The sequence below is a fragment of the Thunnus maccoyii genome, chromosome 7 (genome assembly GCF_910596095.1).
Source record: "Thunnus maccoyii chromosome 7, fThuMac1.1, whole genome shotgun sequence".
Taxonomy (NCBI): Eukaryota; Metazoa; Chordata; class Actinopteri; order Scombriformes; family Scombridae; genus Thunnus; species Thunnus maccoyii.
Genome location: NC_056539.1, coordinates 27,737,522 through 27,755,922, shown reverse-complemented (window position 1 = coordinate 27,755,922; position 18,401 = coordinate 27,737,522). Strand labels below are relative to the sequence as shown.

Sequence of the window (18,401 nt, the reverse complement as noted above, 5' to 3'; positions counted from 1 at the left end):
TCAAGCAGCTGCTTGTCCCGGTTGAAATGAAGCAAATCGGAAAGGCAGAAAATCACAGACAGCCCCTTCCCACACAGACATACCTTCACCATCTTACTCAAGAGGAAACCTGACGTGAGATACAGAACAGTTTAGGTGCTCCGTGGGTGGCTGAACTGCAGCAGCTGCCGCATGGCGGTGTATCTACAGACCGTAATTCCAATGAGTCATTTCTTGTATTCAGTATCTATTTGATGAACAATAAATTGTATCACTGATGAATCTTAAGAACTTGAGAATGAGAGCTGTGATTGAAGAAGCAAAGGTGATGACTAAACTGCTGTAAAATTACCAACATCTTATCAGATATGAACCACTAACATGGGTTGTTTGCAAAAAAAAAAAATGCACCATTAAGATTCTACAGGTTCACCCAAACAATTTCTTTTTTGCTTTTTCAAACACTTGCCAGCATGTAGAGAAAGCTGGACTCACCAATGATGGCTGAAGCTCATCACCACCTCCACCCCAACACACCTCAGGAAGAAAATAGACAAGTGTGCAGTTTAGTCATCTAACGCCACATGGCTTCTAGGTATTGCAACACTGAAAGAAGTAAGGAAGAGGAGATGAGCATAGGTATCTCAAATAAGCTTCACAATGTAGCTTTAATTGCAACATGAACCAACAGACTTAGCAAACCAGAAGGTCATTGGCTAATAATTCTCTGGGTGCCTTTTAACTAAATTGAGACACAACCTTCCCATTTCCTTTTTAAGGCAATACCCCGCCAATGCTATCAATTTTGTAAAGTGTACTTTCGTTGTTGAGTTGAAAGGAAAACTCTTTCCCTCTAATTCACTTCTCCATCTCTCTTCCCCACTTATTAGCCTTCTCTGGTTTCTCATGGTTGAACAGATAAATTTAAGGAAAGACACAGTACTTTTCTTACAGCATTTTAGTTTCAGAGAAAATACTTTGCTGCCTTTCTTCTGTTGCTACCTCTTAGTGAAAGGAAGAACCTTCTGCACTGTATGTGAATTATTTATAAAGATTCAGGTTCAAACACACACACACACACACACACACGTAGACGCACAATTTGTCATCCATGACCGGGTCCAGTGAAGTGGATGAAGAGCTGCCTTTCCACTGTCTCTCCGGGTCACAGACTAAGGAGGTCAGGGTGTTAGGTGAAGAATTAGTAGCTCCCTCGGAAACCCAATACCACCCACCTGGCTACACACACACACACACACACACACACACACACACACGTGCAATTTCATACACACACACACACATATACCTAGAAAACATGCACACAAAATAGTTGAGCTGCAGTGATTCACCCAGTTGTGACCAACTGCCTTCAGGAATCTTAAGTAGCCGATTAGAAGCTAGAGTCTTACACACACACACACACACACACACACACACACACACACACACACATACACACTTTGGCACACATATTGGCACACATGTCTCAGATGCATTTTAGTTTTCAAATGCGATGTCATGCTTTTAATGCCTTATATGTTGCATTTTACAAATTTCATCTCTGTAAATTGCCTCTCATAGTTGTAACACCTCAGTTTGTCCTCAAGAGGGAGACTCACACCGCACATCAGATCTCCAACACCTATTTGAAAACAGACCAATGATTTTACAACGATTGATATTGCTGTGATACAATATCAAGAATGAACTTTTTCTTGAAGGCAGTTAGCACCCATTTTAAAAGTTTATAGTTTAACATATAAAAAGTACAACCACTTCCTCCTGAATTTAAAGGAAGTATTCATTTACTTATTTATTTATTGCAGAGACTAATGGCCACTTGCTATCGATTCCATCATCCAAATTAAAAGCCAATCCATTTATGTTCTATTTCAGTAAGAGGCAGGACGACAGCTCTGCTCTGGTCCTCACAGAGAGAGATAGATAATCACGCTAATGCAACAAGACAGGCACTAATGTACACACATACAAAGTAGTAGCTGAAGCCTGAGCAAGCAACCGTTACACAGACAGACGGAGTCTAGGCAGAGAGGCAGAGAACTTGTCCTAAGCCTATTAGTACTATTAGGGATACTTGGTGGTAATGATTGAAAGCCACTTAGCACGGGTGTATTTACCAAGAGGATCAGCCACGGCATAGTTAAACAGGCCTGATGGATTAACTCAGTCCAATACTGACGCATACACACTGACCAGGAGAGGAGAGTAGAGGAGAGGAGAGATGAGAGTTATACTTTATATTTTTCCTCCAGGACAGCCTCTACTTTCCTCTAATTGCATGCCATCATCTATATTGAAAAAAGCAAACTGATGGACATAATTTTTTAGTGTGTCAAGAACCAAACGCTTGCCTCACATGTGAGCTAGTGGAAGAAGCATGTGGGTTATATTATATTGAAAGCAGAACTAATTAAATTGATTAAAATTGACATGCATAATTTCAAAATCACATCAAAGGACCACAGTTCCTGTGGTGGTTGCACCTGTGTAAGATTCAGCAAAATGATTCAGAGGTAAGGATGTTTTGTCAGTTGTTGCTCCTCTTGTCCCAGAACTAATACAGGTTTGGAAATTTGATTTTGTAGATGCAGGGGCTTTACCAGTAAGTTGATGCATAATAATCATTTTGTTAATGAAAAGTAGGTCAAAATAAGTGCTCTGCAATACATCCATATACTACTATAATATAATACAGTATGAGCCTAGATATCTTAATATATGTGTAGCATAAAAAGTTTTTCCTGGTCTGAAAGGTTGGATTACAGTTAAATTTCATCATTTTCTGAGCTTGCTTGACTTGTTCTAGATAAATGAAATTATCAATGAAGGCCTCTACCTTTAGCTGTAAAAAATATGAATCAATATCATCCTGCCAAAGTCCAAATGGTGCAAAATCTTATATTTTACATGACACATACAAAATTATGTGTCGTCTCATGTGTAGCACACATGCAGTATGAATGATTTATACTTTCAACCCGTTAGCTTGCAGCACTTAATATGACAAGCAATTGTAAGCTCACAGTGTAACTGAAATTAAATTCAATAAAAAGCAGGAAAGGCAGCCAGACATTATCTGGTACCTTGCCATCCATTTCCATGACAGACATCAAGGGCATTATGGATCACTGGCCAGCTCTCTCCTGTCTGAAGCACAAAGATGTGCATTAAGCATACAGCATTTCAATTGTGCACGGCCACAGAACGTGATTAGATTTTTGCTTCATGGAGCCTAAACTAATGAAATGAAATGACTTCTGCTTTAAACAAAACATCACTTCTTCCCTATGCAAACCTTCTTGATTCCCAAGGTAATTAGCCAGAAGGATTTTCTCCTCAGTGCCTAAAAAAGTTTACATTTAACACCGACAACTTGCATCACCTTGGTGACTTTCACATGAAAGGCTTACATACTGTATCCTATCCAGCTGTTGGGTGGGATCTCCCAGATGTTGCTGCTGCGTCGACGTTATGTAAGTCAGTGTAACCTAGAGATTACCCTGACGGTCACATGGGTAGAACCGCTGGGCTCAGGGCTCACATACAAACACAGACAGATAGCGGATTACCCACAGGATTTGCAGAGTAAAGCTGTCTTTTTAAGATGAGTTTCTGACATTTCTGCTTTTACTGGATATACAGAAAAGAAAACCAGAAAAAGTCATGTGACACTGACCATTGTATGTGATATACGAGTGGGACTTGAACCCAAGATGTTGCAAGTACTGTGGCACAGTCAGTTCTTTACTCTGCTGACTCACAGAGTGGCCTAAAGCTCACTTAATCCTGGAGATAAATGCATGTTGGTGGCTTTTGGCTAAGCTTCACTGTATTTTTCCCCTGTTTTTTTGTTGTTGTTTTTTTTTTTTTTTTAAAAAAGGCTGTCATGATGAAGAGACCAGTAGGAGGGTTGTTGCAAAAGAAAGTTGAGACACATAAGCACCTTAAGGAGCAAACATGAGAGTATTGGGCAAAATGCATAAACATGCAAATACATTCATATGTTTCATTTTTTTTCATTTAGGAGGGCAAGAAGAGAGAGAGAGAAAACACTTCACTGCTGGTCAGCTGCAGTTATGCAGCTCCAAATATAGCTACTGGAATACATTGATTACATCGGATCATTATGATTTTCCATTTGCTTCTTGCCATTGATCGGAGCAACTCTTCAGTATTTCCAATCCTATACAGCATATTGAATTAATTTAGCACACAATACCACCAAATGTTCCCAATACTAACATTATCAAAAGTCTAGGCATTTCTCATTTTACTGTGTGGTATCTTGCATTGTCTATACGTTATTGACTGACTGCTATACTGCAGCCGAGTCTCCAAGGAGGGGACAGGAATGGATTCATCACTGGGACAGAGCCGCTAATACTAGGATGACCTCACTTTATGTGAGATGCCTTACAAGAGAAATCCTGGAACAAAAAGGGGACTGAGAGAATTAGAGGGCAGGATAAAAGCCAAACATATGGTGTATCCACCTAAAAGATTTTCTTTTGTGCAACTGCTATGCATGTCTTGTTCTATGTGGCTATGTTTGTAATGATACATTCAAAAAGGAACCACACAATCAATCAAGGAAAATGAGAGGACTTATAAGCAAGGGTCATGAATAAATACGAAAAAGGACTAGTTTTTCCAGCTCATGTCCAGTTAGGACTTGCCCCAGGGGAGCACAAACAAATTCTCTCTGGCTTAAGATGTCTAAAATATACTTGGAGTAAGCAAATCTACTTTAAGTCTCCACTCTGTTGGCTCCATGTCAAAGAGTATTCACTAGTTTAAAAAGTGCCTTGTATGCAGTCTAGATATAACTCAGGGCCCTGCATTATCACTATTTGGTGTATGCTGTATTATAGGCCTAAGTTAGCAATGCAGTCAACTCTGCAATTTAATAGCACCACTGCAATATATTATATTGTGTAAATTCATGGCTATTCAGTGCACTATGAGGAAGAAAAATATACATATTTAAATATTGTTACATATTGTAAGTTTTAATGGTCACTGACTCTGCAGATATACTTAGACATGCCCGGATTAACTTGCCAAGAGGCCCTTTGCAGGATAGATATGAGCTGCTGGGCCTCTATTAGGAATATGCAGTGGTGGAAGAAGTGTTGTGATAGCAATACCATTCTGTATGACTACTTTATTATAAGTACAAGTCTTGCATTCTAAATGTTTACTGAAGTACAGACTTAGCCTGAAAGGATGTTGTACTTTTAAAGTATGAAAAGTAAGTTCATTCAGTCTATGATTGTTAGTTATGTGTACAGTATATTATTTGTCATTTCAGTTAAAGGATAGGTTCACAAATTTTCAAGTCTGTCTTAAAACAACAGTCAGATGCCCATATGAACATAAGTGTAAATGATGGGGACCAAAGTCATTTTGTGCAAAAAATGTATTTAAAAGGCTTCAGCAGTCTGAGTTAGTCATATCAAGTGAATATCTGCCATATTTGCAGTCTTTTTAGCATAAAATCCTGCCTTTGTGAGGTCCTGTTAAGCTGCAGTGGAAGTATAGTAGCCTAACAAAAAGAGGGACTTTGGCATTAAAAAGAGTTCAACTTCAACTAAAAAGACTGTAATGGTGAAAGATATCTACTTGGTTTGACTAATTTGGACAACTGAAGCCCCATATTAGCTTCAGATTAACTTTTACGCATTTAAATTTTTGAGAGAGAAGGACTGTGGATTTTGGCCCAAATCACTTATGTTGTAAGTGCATTATAAGGGATCTTCTAATGGTCAGTATGAACAAGAGGAATGATTACAGCAAGAAAAGCATGTTTCAATGTTCACTTGGACCGTTATTTTAAGATGAACTTTAAAAACAATAATAAATAGTCTAACGCTATCTATCTATCTATCTATCTATCTATCTATCTATCTAATGACCACGGACAGGCAGGCAGGGGGCGTTGACAGGCCGCTAGAGAGCAGCCCATGTCCGTACTGAGCTGTGTGCTGGCAGGGGAAAACCGATCGTGGCAGAGCAGAGATGTAGTGTAGCTCGCTGGGACTTCTTGGCCAGCCGTCTGTCACTTTTACCGTGGATCATTTCTCTGACATTACCGCGGAATGGGAACAGCTGGATTTATTTTTTTGCACAACTACATTGCATGAATGTGTCGCGTAATGCGACCGAGAAGAGCTGCCTTCGGGGGGAAATATTTATGGTTCGGGACGGTTTTGTTAGAGTAGCTAGTTGCTAGCGCTGGCTAGCGACTGTTCTGGCTACTTGGATCGCATTTTGCAAGGATGCTACGGTGGATACGACAGCAGCTGGTAAAATTTCTCGAACTACCTTTCTCATAACGCTAGCCCACATTATCTCACAACAGCAGCCACATAATAAAAGGCTTTCGCTAGACCACGGAAAGGTGTACGAACTTTAACGGGATAACATTCCGCTAGCTAACGTTGGCAATTAGTTAGCTGTTGCCGATGTGTCCAAAACATTGTTGTGTGTGTGTTACTGTGATGACAGCCAGGTGGAGGTTAACGCGTTAGCTACCTTCCCAGCTAACTTATCGTTAATTAACGATATTAAGTAAGTTGATAAATCAACAACAACCCGGGGGTTGAGTTTAAAAATGATTTGTAAGTTGAGATGAAGTTTGTTAGCATTTTAATCACAGCTGAATCGTTTTTTAACTGCAGAAATATAACTGAGTCTTAACTAACGTTAGCTTACTGGCTAACATCGTAACATTAGTTGAACTTGGCAAAGTTAAACTGCAGTTAAGCTGTGCGAACTCCACTTCACCTGACCTAACGGCTACATCCTAACCACCATACTTTACACAGTTGTTGTTTTTTTTATATACAGACTCATTCATGTCAAGAGTTGTCTCAACTCTGCAGCATATAACTTTCACGGTGCCTTTGCATTGGCTCAGTATTGTTTTGATTCACGTCTTATTGAAAATATGTATGTTTTGGCTAAAGTTTTGCGTTAACTGTTTTCGGTTGATTAAATATGCTTTAGAGAGCATCCTGTATTTGCCGTCATCACCTGTTGTTTGTCTACAAACATGGCAGTGTGATGACGCACTGATAGACAGAGGCATCAGTACAGAAAGGTTAAAATGGCAATAATCGTCCAGTGTATCTCAGTTATCTCTCGCAGAAGAGTCTGATTCTGATTTTAACTAGTGTTGCCAAGTGCAGAGAGTGAGTCGACGGTGCATAGCAGAAGCATTGAGTTTTTAACTATCCATGTGATTGCTGAATTGAAGCATGATTTCTTTGTTTCAGTCATGCAGCAGTGACACAACGGTAAAGGCATTTTGTCGTTATTTTTTTATTGTCAAAGTAGAGTTCACAGTTTGGATAAGAACCTGCTCTGACATACAGTAAAATGAAAGAGAGGGTGTGTGAGCATGTGAGCAGGGCCTGCCCATATGAATGAACTAATTCATGCTATGAGATAAGTCAGACATTGGTTAAGTCGTTGATGTCACCACAGCCTGGGAGTTTATGAATTGTATGGTGTTTCTGAACACCCATGGGTTGAGTTAGACTTCGCCTCTTGCTCAGCTTCATATTTGCCAGTTTATACAAAATAGTACTTTCTTTGCTCCTAGAGATTCATTTTGGACCTCACTTTTTCAAAGGGCATCATAGTTTGTGTCAATAAAACGGTAGCTCCTAATTTGAGATAGCTCTCTTAATTAGATCCATCCCATATAGCTGACCTGCCTGGCTAATTAAAAGTGTGATTAAAGTGCCTCTTAATTCAAATGGCCTAATGAAAAAGTTTGTTGGGGGCATTTGTGTGACCTTGGTATCAACTGGCAGGTAACACAGTGCCGCCTATTCACTCGCATACTGCTTATCAGTTCACTTCTGGTGACATTGGTCCGCTTTGAGAAAGAGAAAGGAGGAGGGTAAGGTGGGTGAGCCTCAACTGGCATGTTTAAATTAATAGAGATGGACAGGTGCAGTGTGACAGGCTTTTAATGTCAGTCCTCTTCCATCACCAGTACTGATATCATGCTAGTCATGCGCATTTACATCACAAAAGACTAATCACAGGACATGCTGCAGTACCAACTAGGAAAACCCTTTTACATCTTGTCCTGCAAGTACGACATGGACATTTTTTATGTATGCTCCAGTATTTCTATTGGGAATCACAGACTGCAGTGTATACATTCTTGCTGACAACTCCAAAGTATATCATATGTTTTTATATTGATTTTCTGCCTTCCATGCAGCCATTGGCCCTCGTCCATATGGTATGAAAGTCAGCTCGCATGTTCAGGACATCTGGGACTTGAGATGTGGTTGCTGAAAGGCAGCTGTTTTAATGCAAGAAAATACCAAGTTCATGCTGCCCTTTTCATAATGTTCATGGTATTATTGTCATTATTATTATTGTTTGTGTTTTGAGTTTAATTTCCCGAAGGCATACATAGCAAATGTAAAACTTATCTGCAGTAAAAAATTGATATGGGTGATGTGGGGTTTTGGAAATTGCTTGAATGCACTAAGAGAGAAGAGTTTTCATAGTCATCGCCTGCAACTCTATAACCAAGCAATGATAATGAATATGTAATTTAAAAATAGAGGTTATTAAATGCTTACTTTGATGCATTACTTGTATCTCAAGTAGGATTCAGTCTCTGCAAGCTGACCAGAAACCCACAGCTGCCTGGAGGAAAGCAAATCAGTACAAAATCCTCTGGTACTCTTAGGTAGAGAAGATGTTGTTAATGAATTACCGCTGCTGTAGTACTTAAAGGCATTATGTGTTCATGATGGAAGAAGGGGGAGATAAAGAGTGTTCTGTGAATGAATGGTGTCTGTTATTAATAATGGTATAAATAGTACACATCTCGCCTGTTCAACCAACACGATGTCTTACACTTTTACAGTCTCATTCAGAACATTGCTGCAGCAACCCTACTAATCCACTACAATAAAGTAGTAAAATGTAAATAACCAGCCTATCCCACCCTTAATAAAATAGTTATTTTCCTTATCACCTGTAGCTCTGCTACCGGATATTCATTTTATGACACATGTTGTCAGATATGTATTTGACACGCCTGTGGTCATGTTAGTATTGCTGTTGTCATCAGTTGTACTGCCAAAAACAGCACCCTCAGCATCTGACTAGAGAATAGTTTATTGCTCTCTCTCTCTCTCTCTCCCTCTCTTTGTGTTGCAGTCTTTCTGTCTTTACTGCTTACTCTTTATGCTACCCCTCCATTCCTTCCATCTCTGATTAGTTCATCCCATTTTATTAAATGCCTCTCAGTCTGTAATGCGACTCAGTGGGTTACCTTGGTTGTGATGCATTAGTCTATTGCCAAGCCATTGTTGAAGGCAATGATTCCCCCAAGGTACTGTGGGACTTGTAGGCTTTTTGCAGGGAGTAATTACCTGTCGGCCTACAGATTGATGTGCTAAGAGAGTGTGGGGACAAAATGAAAAGTCTGATTTCAGTGGTGCTGAGTGTTTACAAGAAAGCCACATTGTCAGTAGGACCGAACAATTAATTGAAATTTTATCGAAATCACAATATGACGTCCTGCAATTTTCAAATCGCGGCGCGCGCATGTTAGTGCATGTGAGTCCCTCCGGGTCCTCTGCGTCCATTCCCAAGATGGCGGCCACGTCACAAACTTTCCCAAATTACAGCCAAACAGTGCACTGAAATATGTTTCTGAAAACATTTGAGGCAAGGAAAAGGCAATGCCGTAACAGAATTTCGATCCATATTTGATCAGCACTGCCCCCAACTTTATTGAGTAAACAACACGCACGTTTGTTTTGGTGTGAGATGTTGGTGTTATAGTGCGACATTTAGTGGCAGAATATTGTGTATTGCAACTTTAAGAAAACATCTTTGTTTGGTAAAGATACCTGCCCAAATCACACCATAATCATTTTAAAATGTTTTTCGATGAAAATGAGAATAATGACGTAAAAATGATCATTCCCTCTAATATTGCTAATCATATCGCAGTTGCAATGTTAGTCAAAATAATCACAGGTAGATATTTTTTTCAAAATTGTTCAGCCCTAATTGTCAGTATTATTTATTTTTATTTCCATTGCTATACATGAGAAGAAATATGGCCTGTTATTTTCTTTCAGGTTATGGACGATGTGGACACTCCGACTCTACATTAAAAATTCGTAACATTTCCTGATATTCACTATCAGCCTCTTTGAACAATCTTAATGTTCCATCTTCCGCTCTTTATAGCCATTTCCTGTTTTGTGATTGGTATAAATATAATAAGAGAAATCAAAAATGAAAAATGGCTTCTAGTCGAAGGTTAAGTGGCCTTAATGTGTGCCTCTCTTTCCTGCTTGTCAGCCAAGTATGACATCAGCGATTTGCAGTTTTCTGACTTTTCTGTTCAATCTTTTATTTCCAACAGGTGGTCTCAAATAATTGAATCAGGTTAGGTCCTTGGCTCTTTATCACCGCTGGTCCTTGAACATAATAAGCTGTTCAAGAATATCTGAATGTTAAAAAAGTCATAAATCACGCCTATCACATGAACGCTACGTGTGTGTGTTACCTACCAAGCAAACATTAAAGTCACAGCATGCTTTACTTTTGAGATTGTAATCAAAAGTTGTTTTAATATTTGGACATGTTGGTTGCTGCAGATATGTACACAGTAGGAGATCTGGCTCAGGGGACTGATTTCTGGTCTCCTGTAAGTACAGTATAATGAGTGATGTATTTATCAGTCTTGTGTAAGGTTTAGTGATAAGACGCAAGCATTGGGAATCTCAATCCATCGCCTGTGGGTGTGTGGGTTTTTGTTTTTTTCACAATTTTTAAAGTAATTTATCTCGTTTTTTAAAAACTTTTTTCTCTCCATCCTTTACCCCCCTTCACCAGTAACAAAATAGTTTTACGAGTCGTTTTGTATTTGTCTGGGTATAAGAAGTTATATGCTGCCTGAAGAGGACCACAAACAGTGCCAGTTCATACTATATGGACCATAGCACAGAGACAATAAATGGTCCTTACTTTTTATCTGTTTTAAAAATAAATAGATAAATAAAGAGCCATGGCATAACTCACCCTAATGGAAAGTGACATTTAACACTTCAGATAATCCTGGTGAGATAATGCTGCACAGTTCTATGATTATTTAATGTCTTTCATGGAATTTGATTATTGGTGTTTTTGTGACAGAGAGATTGATGTCAGTTGTACATAGTGTTGTATATATAGTGTTTCTGGATTGTTAAGTGTGTGTAACTATTCAAAGCATTCTTGATTGAACAACAGGACACTGCGTGACATTTACCTTAATCTTATCCCATTAGAGTATTTGCCGGCCTGTGGCAGTTGTCCAGCACTGGGAGTCGGGGGTCATCGGTGACCAGACTGTCTAAACAAATATATTCAAGATGAAGTTTCAAAATAAATACATAAAAAAGTTTATTAATTTAATTCTAGTTCAAAATTATGCTAATTCTTGGTTAGCTCAGTGTTTTAGAGGCTCTACACCTGTATTAAATGGGCTTTTATGCTCAACATAAATGATGCAAACTAAATGCACATGTTTATTTACTGTTCACTGTTCTTGTCAGATAACATCTTTGCTGCCTGGTATCCACGGACTGTTAGCTGGTTGGTAACTGATTGTTGAGAGTCACTGTTCTACTGGATATACTAGTTTTATCCTTCATTAGTAGTTTTCTTGTTGGCTCAACAAGATGGACCAGTAAACGGTTCGGTCTTCACAGTGTGAGCAAGTGTCTCTATACAAACGTAACCACGGATTAGAACTGCAACAATGACTATCACAGACTTTCACAGAAGCTTTGGGTGAGGTTCCTCAATTAATTTCACAAGGCTACAGCTTTGTCACAATAACACTAAGCTGTTTTTGTATGTATTCACTCAGCATTTAAGCAAGCTTAGTCTACTGTGTGCAAAGATATCAATGATTAAGCAATTTAACTGGTAGCTGTTGCTGATTGATGTAGTGAGAGCTAGAATCTCTAAATCCCCCCGACTGTCTGAAAAACTAGGCGGAGAAATGTTCTTCTTCAGCAACCACCATCAAGGTTTGTTGGAGTAATCACATAAAGGTGCATTAAGTAAGATGTTTACAGTCCTTAAGTACAAAATTACCATAATCTATCTGCAGGGATGTAATAGCTCATTGGTCAATGCCAGTGTCTCAACAATTACTTTGCTGGATAGGGGTTTTTTCTGGCTTACAAATTCACTTCTTGTCCGGTCAGTGTCTACAGTTGCTGGTTCATATTGGTTAATTTAAAAGCTTGAATTGCTTAATGTCTGTAACTGCCTCATGGGACCAGTTCAGAAGCCAGTGTTTTAAAACAGTGGTAGCATTGTGCAGGTTCCTGTTTCCTAGAGCTGGTTGTATAGAGCAACACTAAGGTATAAATACAGCACAGTGCTGTACGTGCAAGGGTGTGATTGTGATGCAAGAAATTGCTTTAAAAGAAACACCATTGCATGTATTACGGTAGGACTGCAAGACAGCTTTTATTTGTTCTGAGTACATAGAATCAGGGCATTTAGGCGTTAAAGGTAAACTATGGAGGATTTGTCGGTTGGTGTTTGTGAACACACAGCATTCAAAGTTGGCCCCTCCTCCCCAGGTCAACGAGCATGTGCGCAAGAGACGCAGCAGCGGTGGTTTAGCGAGCTAGAGAGCGAATGAAGAGACCGAGCGGCGCTGGTGAAAACAAAGCTGTGAATCAGATAAATAAAACATTATTTTCTCATCGTTTCATGGCAGTTACCTTCTAAAGCACAAATAAACACGCTCACATCCCCACACAGCCCTGTGGGAAGGTGCCACATTGCCAGATTCTGTGTGAAGGCAGAGCTTCATCTTGTCCGCTCTGCGTGTGTGTAACTCAGCCACACCCTCAGTCAAGCAGACACACGCAGACCTGCAGCTCTTTATACATCCATGACACAGAGACAGAGAGCAGAGCGGAGCAGAGGAGAGAGACGGAGAAAGCGATGGTTGCTGCGCTACGAGTCCCGCCCTCACACACTGCGTGCTGTTATTGGCTGGGGGCTACACACCTGTTGCCCACAGGTTGACGCCCAGAAGCATCCCGAACACAGCAAAATAATAGGAAAATAAGAACATACAGGCAGAGGGCAGAGTCTCTGTAGATAAACACACCACCTTTAAGCATGTTATCCATACTGATACTGTTTGGGTAAAGACATAATTGTTTTTTGTGAGGCTGCACCAAATACTAAATATAGATAGTTGCATATCATGAATTTACAGTGAGAATATCAGAGGTTAGAAGTTGGTCTAGAAATAGTCACTAAAATTAATCTAATGCAAAGAGACAAACGAAAAATGTCCCATGGACAGTTTTTAAAAAGCTTTGAGCAAAGTGAAAGACAAAGGATCAGCTGTAATGGAAAATCCTGAACTTTATATTTTCATTCATAAAAGTGAATCATTGTCTGATTTTATGCCAGATAATGACTAAAAGGGCGCAGTTTGAGCAAAGTTTGACTTAGGTAAAAAAAAAAAAAAAGTATACATGGTGACAAAGTTATATCAGTTTGTAAAAATTGCAATAGGTTAAAAAAATGTCATTATTCAGTCTTAGTGTAGGTGCGGTGTATTTAGGCGGAGAGCGTGAGACGGTGTAACAGAAAGACAGTAATTGCTCCCATGTGTCCTACACAGAGTTGAATCTGTGTGGAGAGTGAGTGACGTGGCCAGGATGCATTCCTCTGTGTTTGTGTATGGGCGTGTGTGTGTGTGTGTGTGTGTGTGTGTGTGTGTCAGACCTACGTCATATAACGTTTGCAAGTGACTGTAAGCACTCGTTTTAACCTTCCTAGTAGAGCAGTTGGGTGGGGTGTGACACACAGAACACTTCCAGAAAAAAAATGTTAGAACTATGAAAGAAATCATAGAGATTTATATGAAAGAAATGTATTTTAACTCATGAAAAGTGCTTCTCTTTGTTTTGGTCTCCAGATGAATGGATGAAAATGACTAACCTTAGCTGATACTATTTACAATATGGCTAATATTAAGCAATGCTTATTACATTTAGAAATGTGGTTTAACCGTGCCGATATAACACCACCTGACTTCCATTTCAGTTTACAACACATGTCAAGTGTTTGCATAAAATTCACAGCTGTCACGGTTCCTCTAAATGTCACATGATTTACGTGGTTAAGGGCAAGAGAGTATGACAAGGCTGGTGACTAAACTGTGATGAACATGATGTTGATGTGTGCCAGATATTCTGATCTATACAGAAGTGTAGATTATTTGTCATACTTTGACCCCTTTTTTTTTTTATTGTAGACGTCTTGCATGTTTTGGAGTAGGGCTTCTGTATTCTTATATCTTGCTTTCATAAACACATATTTAAGCTTTATTCACTAATTGATTGCATTGATTACATGCTTTAACCAGCTACATATCACATCCTGGCCAGTTACTCAGTGGAAACATGCAGGAACATACAGTAATGGTAGTAATTGTAGTAGTAGAGTAAGAACTGTTTACTATGTTCTCCCACATGCACTGTAACTATATGCCTTCATCTGTGTTTTCATGATGTAATACTAGTGTAGTGTCCTGTATTATTTCTCTTTCTGTTTGTCGCTGTTGGACCCCTCAAGTCCCAAACTAGCTTCTACACTCAACAAAATAATGACCCATAGAAAAATGGCTTTACACCCCCAACTATACTGTAACTGAAACCATATTGCCTAGAAGCGCAGAATGTTTCCCCCAGGTGGATTTTAGCGTGGTGTAGAGTGTCAGGGAGTTAGTCGAACTTCTCTCCGACGCCAACTACATAAAATGATTTGGCTTCAGAATATTGTGGTAATGTTACATCCCCTCAGTAGCCAACTCTTCATTTCATTTGATTGCCTATAATTCTGAGAGCTTAATATATGATAATTTCAAATGTGAGTAATCTTTTAGCAAAACGCATTTGTGTTTTTAACTAAATTGAACTCCATATATTTTGAATAGTTTGTTTTATCTTCTGACAGTGACCAGGTGTGTCTGTGTTATGTGTTATTTATGATAATTACGATATGAATATTTCTCCTATTACTATGACTGAATAACTGTGATAGTTGTCTTTATAACTTCACTATGTTGTGCACTTTTCCGTCACACCGCTGTACATTAAAGGAAGTCAAAATCTTTCAGCCAGTTAACCTTTATCAACACTTTATTACTGTGCAGTAGCGCTGCCCCACTTATTGAAATAATTTAGATGAATTAACTCGCACAGAAAAAAAAAAGTGTGATGTCTGCGAGCTATAAGGGATGTTCTAAGAGTTGTTATGTAAGTAACCTGCTGTCTCTCTTTTCCTTTCTTTCCCTTCTTTTCCCCTACTTTTGCCTTTTGTCCCCGTTTTTCTGCCCCACTTTCTCCATCACTCCACATCCTCCCTGTTTCTCATATATCCTCCCTTTCTACAGGGCTTTGACCCCCCACATCAGAGCGAGACCAGGACGATTTATGTAGCAAACCGTTTCCCCCAGCATGGCCACTACGTACCACCACGCTTTGCTGACAACAGAATCATCTCATCCAAGGTACCAAATGATGTTTAACTACTGGAATTGTATCCCCTGATATCTTTTTCATCATGGTGTTTTATCTGCAAGATTTGATGTGAGTCATCCAGATATCACAATTTACTATACTTGATATAAATGTATCACTTATGGAGAGGTGCCAACTATATAAGATGAGATAATAGTTATGTCCTTGTGTCTTAACATTGCAACCATGGCTGAAAAAAAAGTGTATAGAAACTCATTAACTGATTACTGGCACCAGTGTGACTAATTCTACAAAGTTAGTCTGGAGCCGTGTTGCAGCGGGAAAGATATATACGGAAGGTGATGCACGGTCTGTTGATAACAAGATCACCTCAGTCGAAAATCATTTACCTTGGTGAGTGGATTAGCAGGCCGGTTGGTAGATTGATTGCACAAAAGGATGATGTAATCCCAAGAGGCTGCTGTCTGCCACCGGCTGAGGTGACTGTCAATAATTAGGCAGTTGTTGATGAAATGACAGTAGGGTTGAATCACCTGGCTTAGTATTAGATTGATTTCAAGTCATGCTCGTGTTAGAGACAGAACAGCTCATATGAAAACAAGGTTATTCTTGACGGAGCTGTGCGCTAATTTGATGACTTTTACCTTTAATGAGGTAAAAGCAGATTGTTTTAACTCCAGAAAACTGCATCAGTGCAGCCACATTTTTTTTATTTCCATCAGCTTTTCTGTCTAGATCACCCTGCACAGGAAGTGATGAATTGAAATTTAAGAGTGAAAGAAAAAAACACTAGTAAAGAACAGCGAATAAGCAGTTTGTCAAGAGAACGCTGTACTCACCTCTGCAGGGTGAACATTTTCACCATTTATCAGAACAGACTTTTATGTTTCAATCACAATTTACTGATGCCGAGCTACATGCAGTTGTTTTATTCCAAGTTATCATTGTTTGATGTTTGCAAAAACAGCTTAGAGTATTTATTTGTGCCTTATTTTCTTCTGCCATGCAATGATAAGTTTTATATTCTTATATTTTATATGTATTATATTTAATTCATTTAACTTTGTCGGTTTCTCTTTCAGTACACAATTTGGAATTTTGTCCCTAAGAATCTGTTCGAGCAGTTCAGGAGAATAGCCAACTTCTATTTTCTCATTATCTTCCTTGTACAGGTAATAAAAAACACACACACACACACACACACACACACACACACAGGATGCACACATCGCAGGTACATGCCCTCCTCAGTCAGATGGGGACGCGTCAAGCGTGACCTCAGTTCCTCCTGCTCTAGACACAAATATGTGTGTTTCTGTTTGTGCAGGAGTGAGTGACTCATCAACTTCTAGAGACTAGTAGAGCGACAGGTCTGCCTGAGTATTAAAACATTACACCCACACATTAAGAAATACGTGTGTCTTTACAGCCAGCCCTAAGCGTCAGGCCTTCACTACGCATCAGTCAGCCCCGTACCGAAGTAGAATTTGGCTTTCAAATTTTCTGGCGTCTCCTGATTTATTTGGGCCTGTGTAGTGAAGCCAAAGCAATCGACTTGACTCTGTCTAAAAAGGCTATGTTTTCACCCACTCATCTTGTCAGTGAAGCTGAAGTCAGCTTAGTCTCAAATCACTGAGAGAGGGGTCTCTTTTCATCTCGACATTGTGGACATGATGTTTTCCTAAAAGGCCAATTTGACCATTTTTAAAAGATGGATTCTGAGATACCTGCGGTGAACAGCTGTTCCCCCCATCCAATCAAGTAAAGACATTACTCGGTCTCGTTATAGTTTATGGAAATTCTTACTTGAGCCTGGTGGATACAGGATTTTTAAGGCTAATGCGGATTTTGATACATGAGGCTTTGAAAAAATGTGATAATGATACATTGGCTGCTATTCATTTTTTTAACAGAAACACTTAAATTAACAAATACATTCAGAGGTTTTACCAAGATATGTACTGAGCAGGACATCATGCAAATGAAAAACAAAACTCTTAATAGCAACTTCAACAGTAAGCCTCACTGGAGTTATTATTACCATCATTGTCGTTAATTATAATTGGCTGGTAAGCAATGATTCTCCTTTATAGACTGATTATACAGCAGGTATTGAGCTAAATGAATTTTTGACAACAGCCTGTCACCAATGAGTTTTTACAAGTACTTCTTTATTTGTTATCTATGTGATGAAAGCTACAGGAAAGTATTACCCAACCGCTGTTTATATCAAGAGATTGAAGTTGTTTTTTTTTTTAAAAAAAAACACGCTGTCTTAATTGATGCAGTAAACTGATACAGTGACGGAGAGTCAACGCCACCGCAGAAACAAGACGATAAGGGTGGAGTGAGGCTCGAATTCTTACGCAAGAGTTTAATGTTTGTTGTTACTGTTTGTCAAAATGTACAAATATATCTGTAGTGTGTCTGGTTTAACGGTACACAAAGTTTCAGTTCAGATTAAGTGTAAAATATTTGCAAAGCCAATTTAAACAACATGTTTACTGGCTAGGAGGTATATTCTTCCTTTGCCTTTGCTGCATTTTTGTAGCAAATTAACACCACCTGTAGATCTGTACTATCACCTCTCCAATAAAGATTCAAATGTTCCCTCCAAAAAGTTTCCATACAAATGAATGATTCAAGAGTAGAATAGTACTTAAAATGAAAGTGAAACTGAGAGTTTTTGAATGAGGGGGAAAAGCTGAGACATGTCTGGATCAATAAATGCTGTTTGAAGATTTTAACATCCATTTGCATCGTGCATGTGTGTGTGTGTGTGCAAAGTTGTGAACTGAAGTTAGTTCAAGGGAAGTTATAGATGTTTCCTGTTTG

The 18,401-nt window shown here is 39.0% G+C and overlaps 1 protein-coding gene across 1 annotated transcript in view; it reads left to right on the top strand.

Annotated features, from left to right (window-relative positions):
- Positions 1–5,971: 5,971 nt before the first annotated feature.
- atp11b (ATPase phospholipid transporting 11B (putative)) overlaps positions 5,972–18,401 on the top strand; it is a 56,629-nt gene continuing 44,199 nt past the window's right edge. The window contains exons 1-3 of the mRNA XM_042415959.1: positions 5,972–6,308; positions 15,479–15,595; positions 16,649–16,738. Coding sequence (XP_042271893.1) covers positions 6,282–6,308; positions 15,479–15,595; positions 16,649–16,738 — 234 coding nt within the window. The 5' untranslated portion in view covers positions 5,972–6,281. The remainder of the gene's footprint in view (positions 6,309–15,478; positions 15,596–16,648; positions 16,739–18,401) is intronic.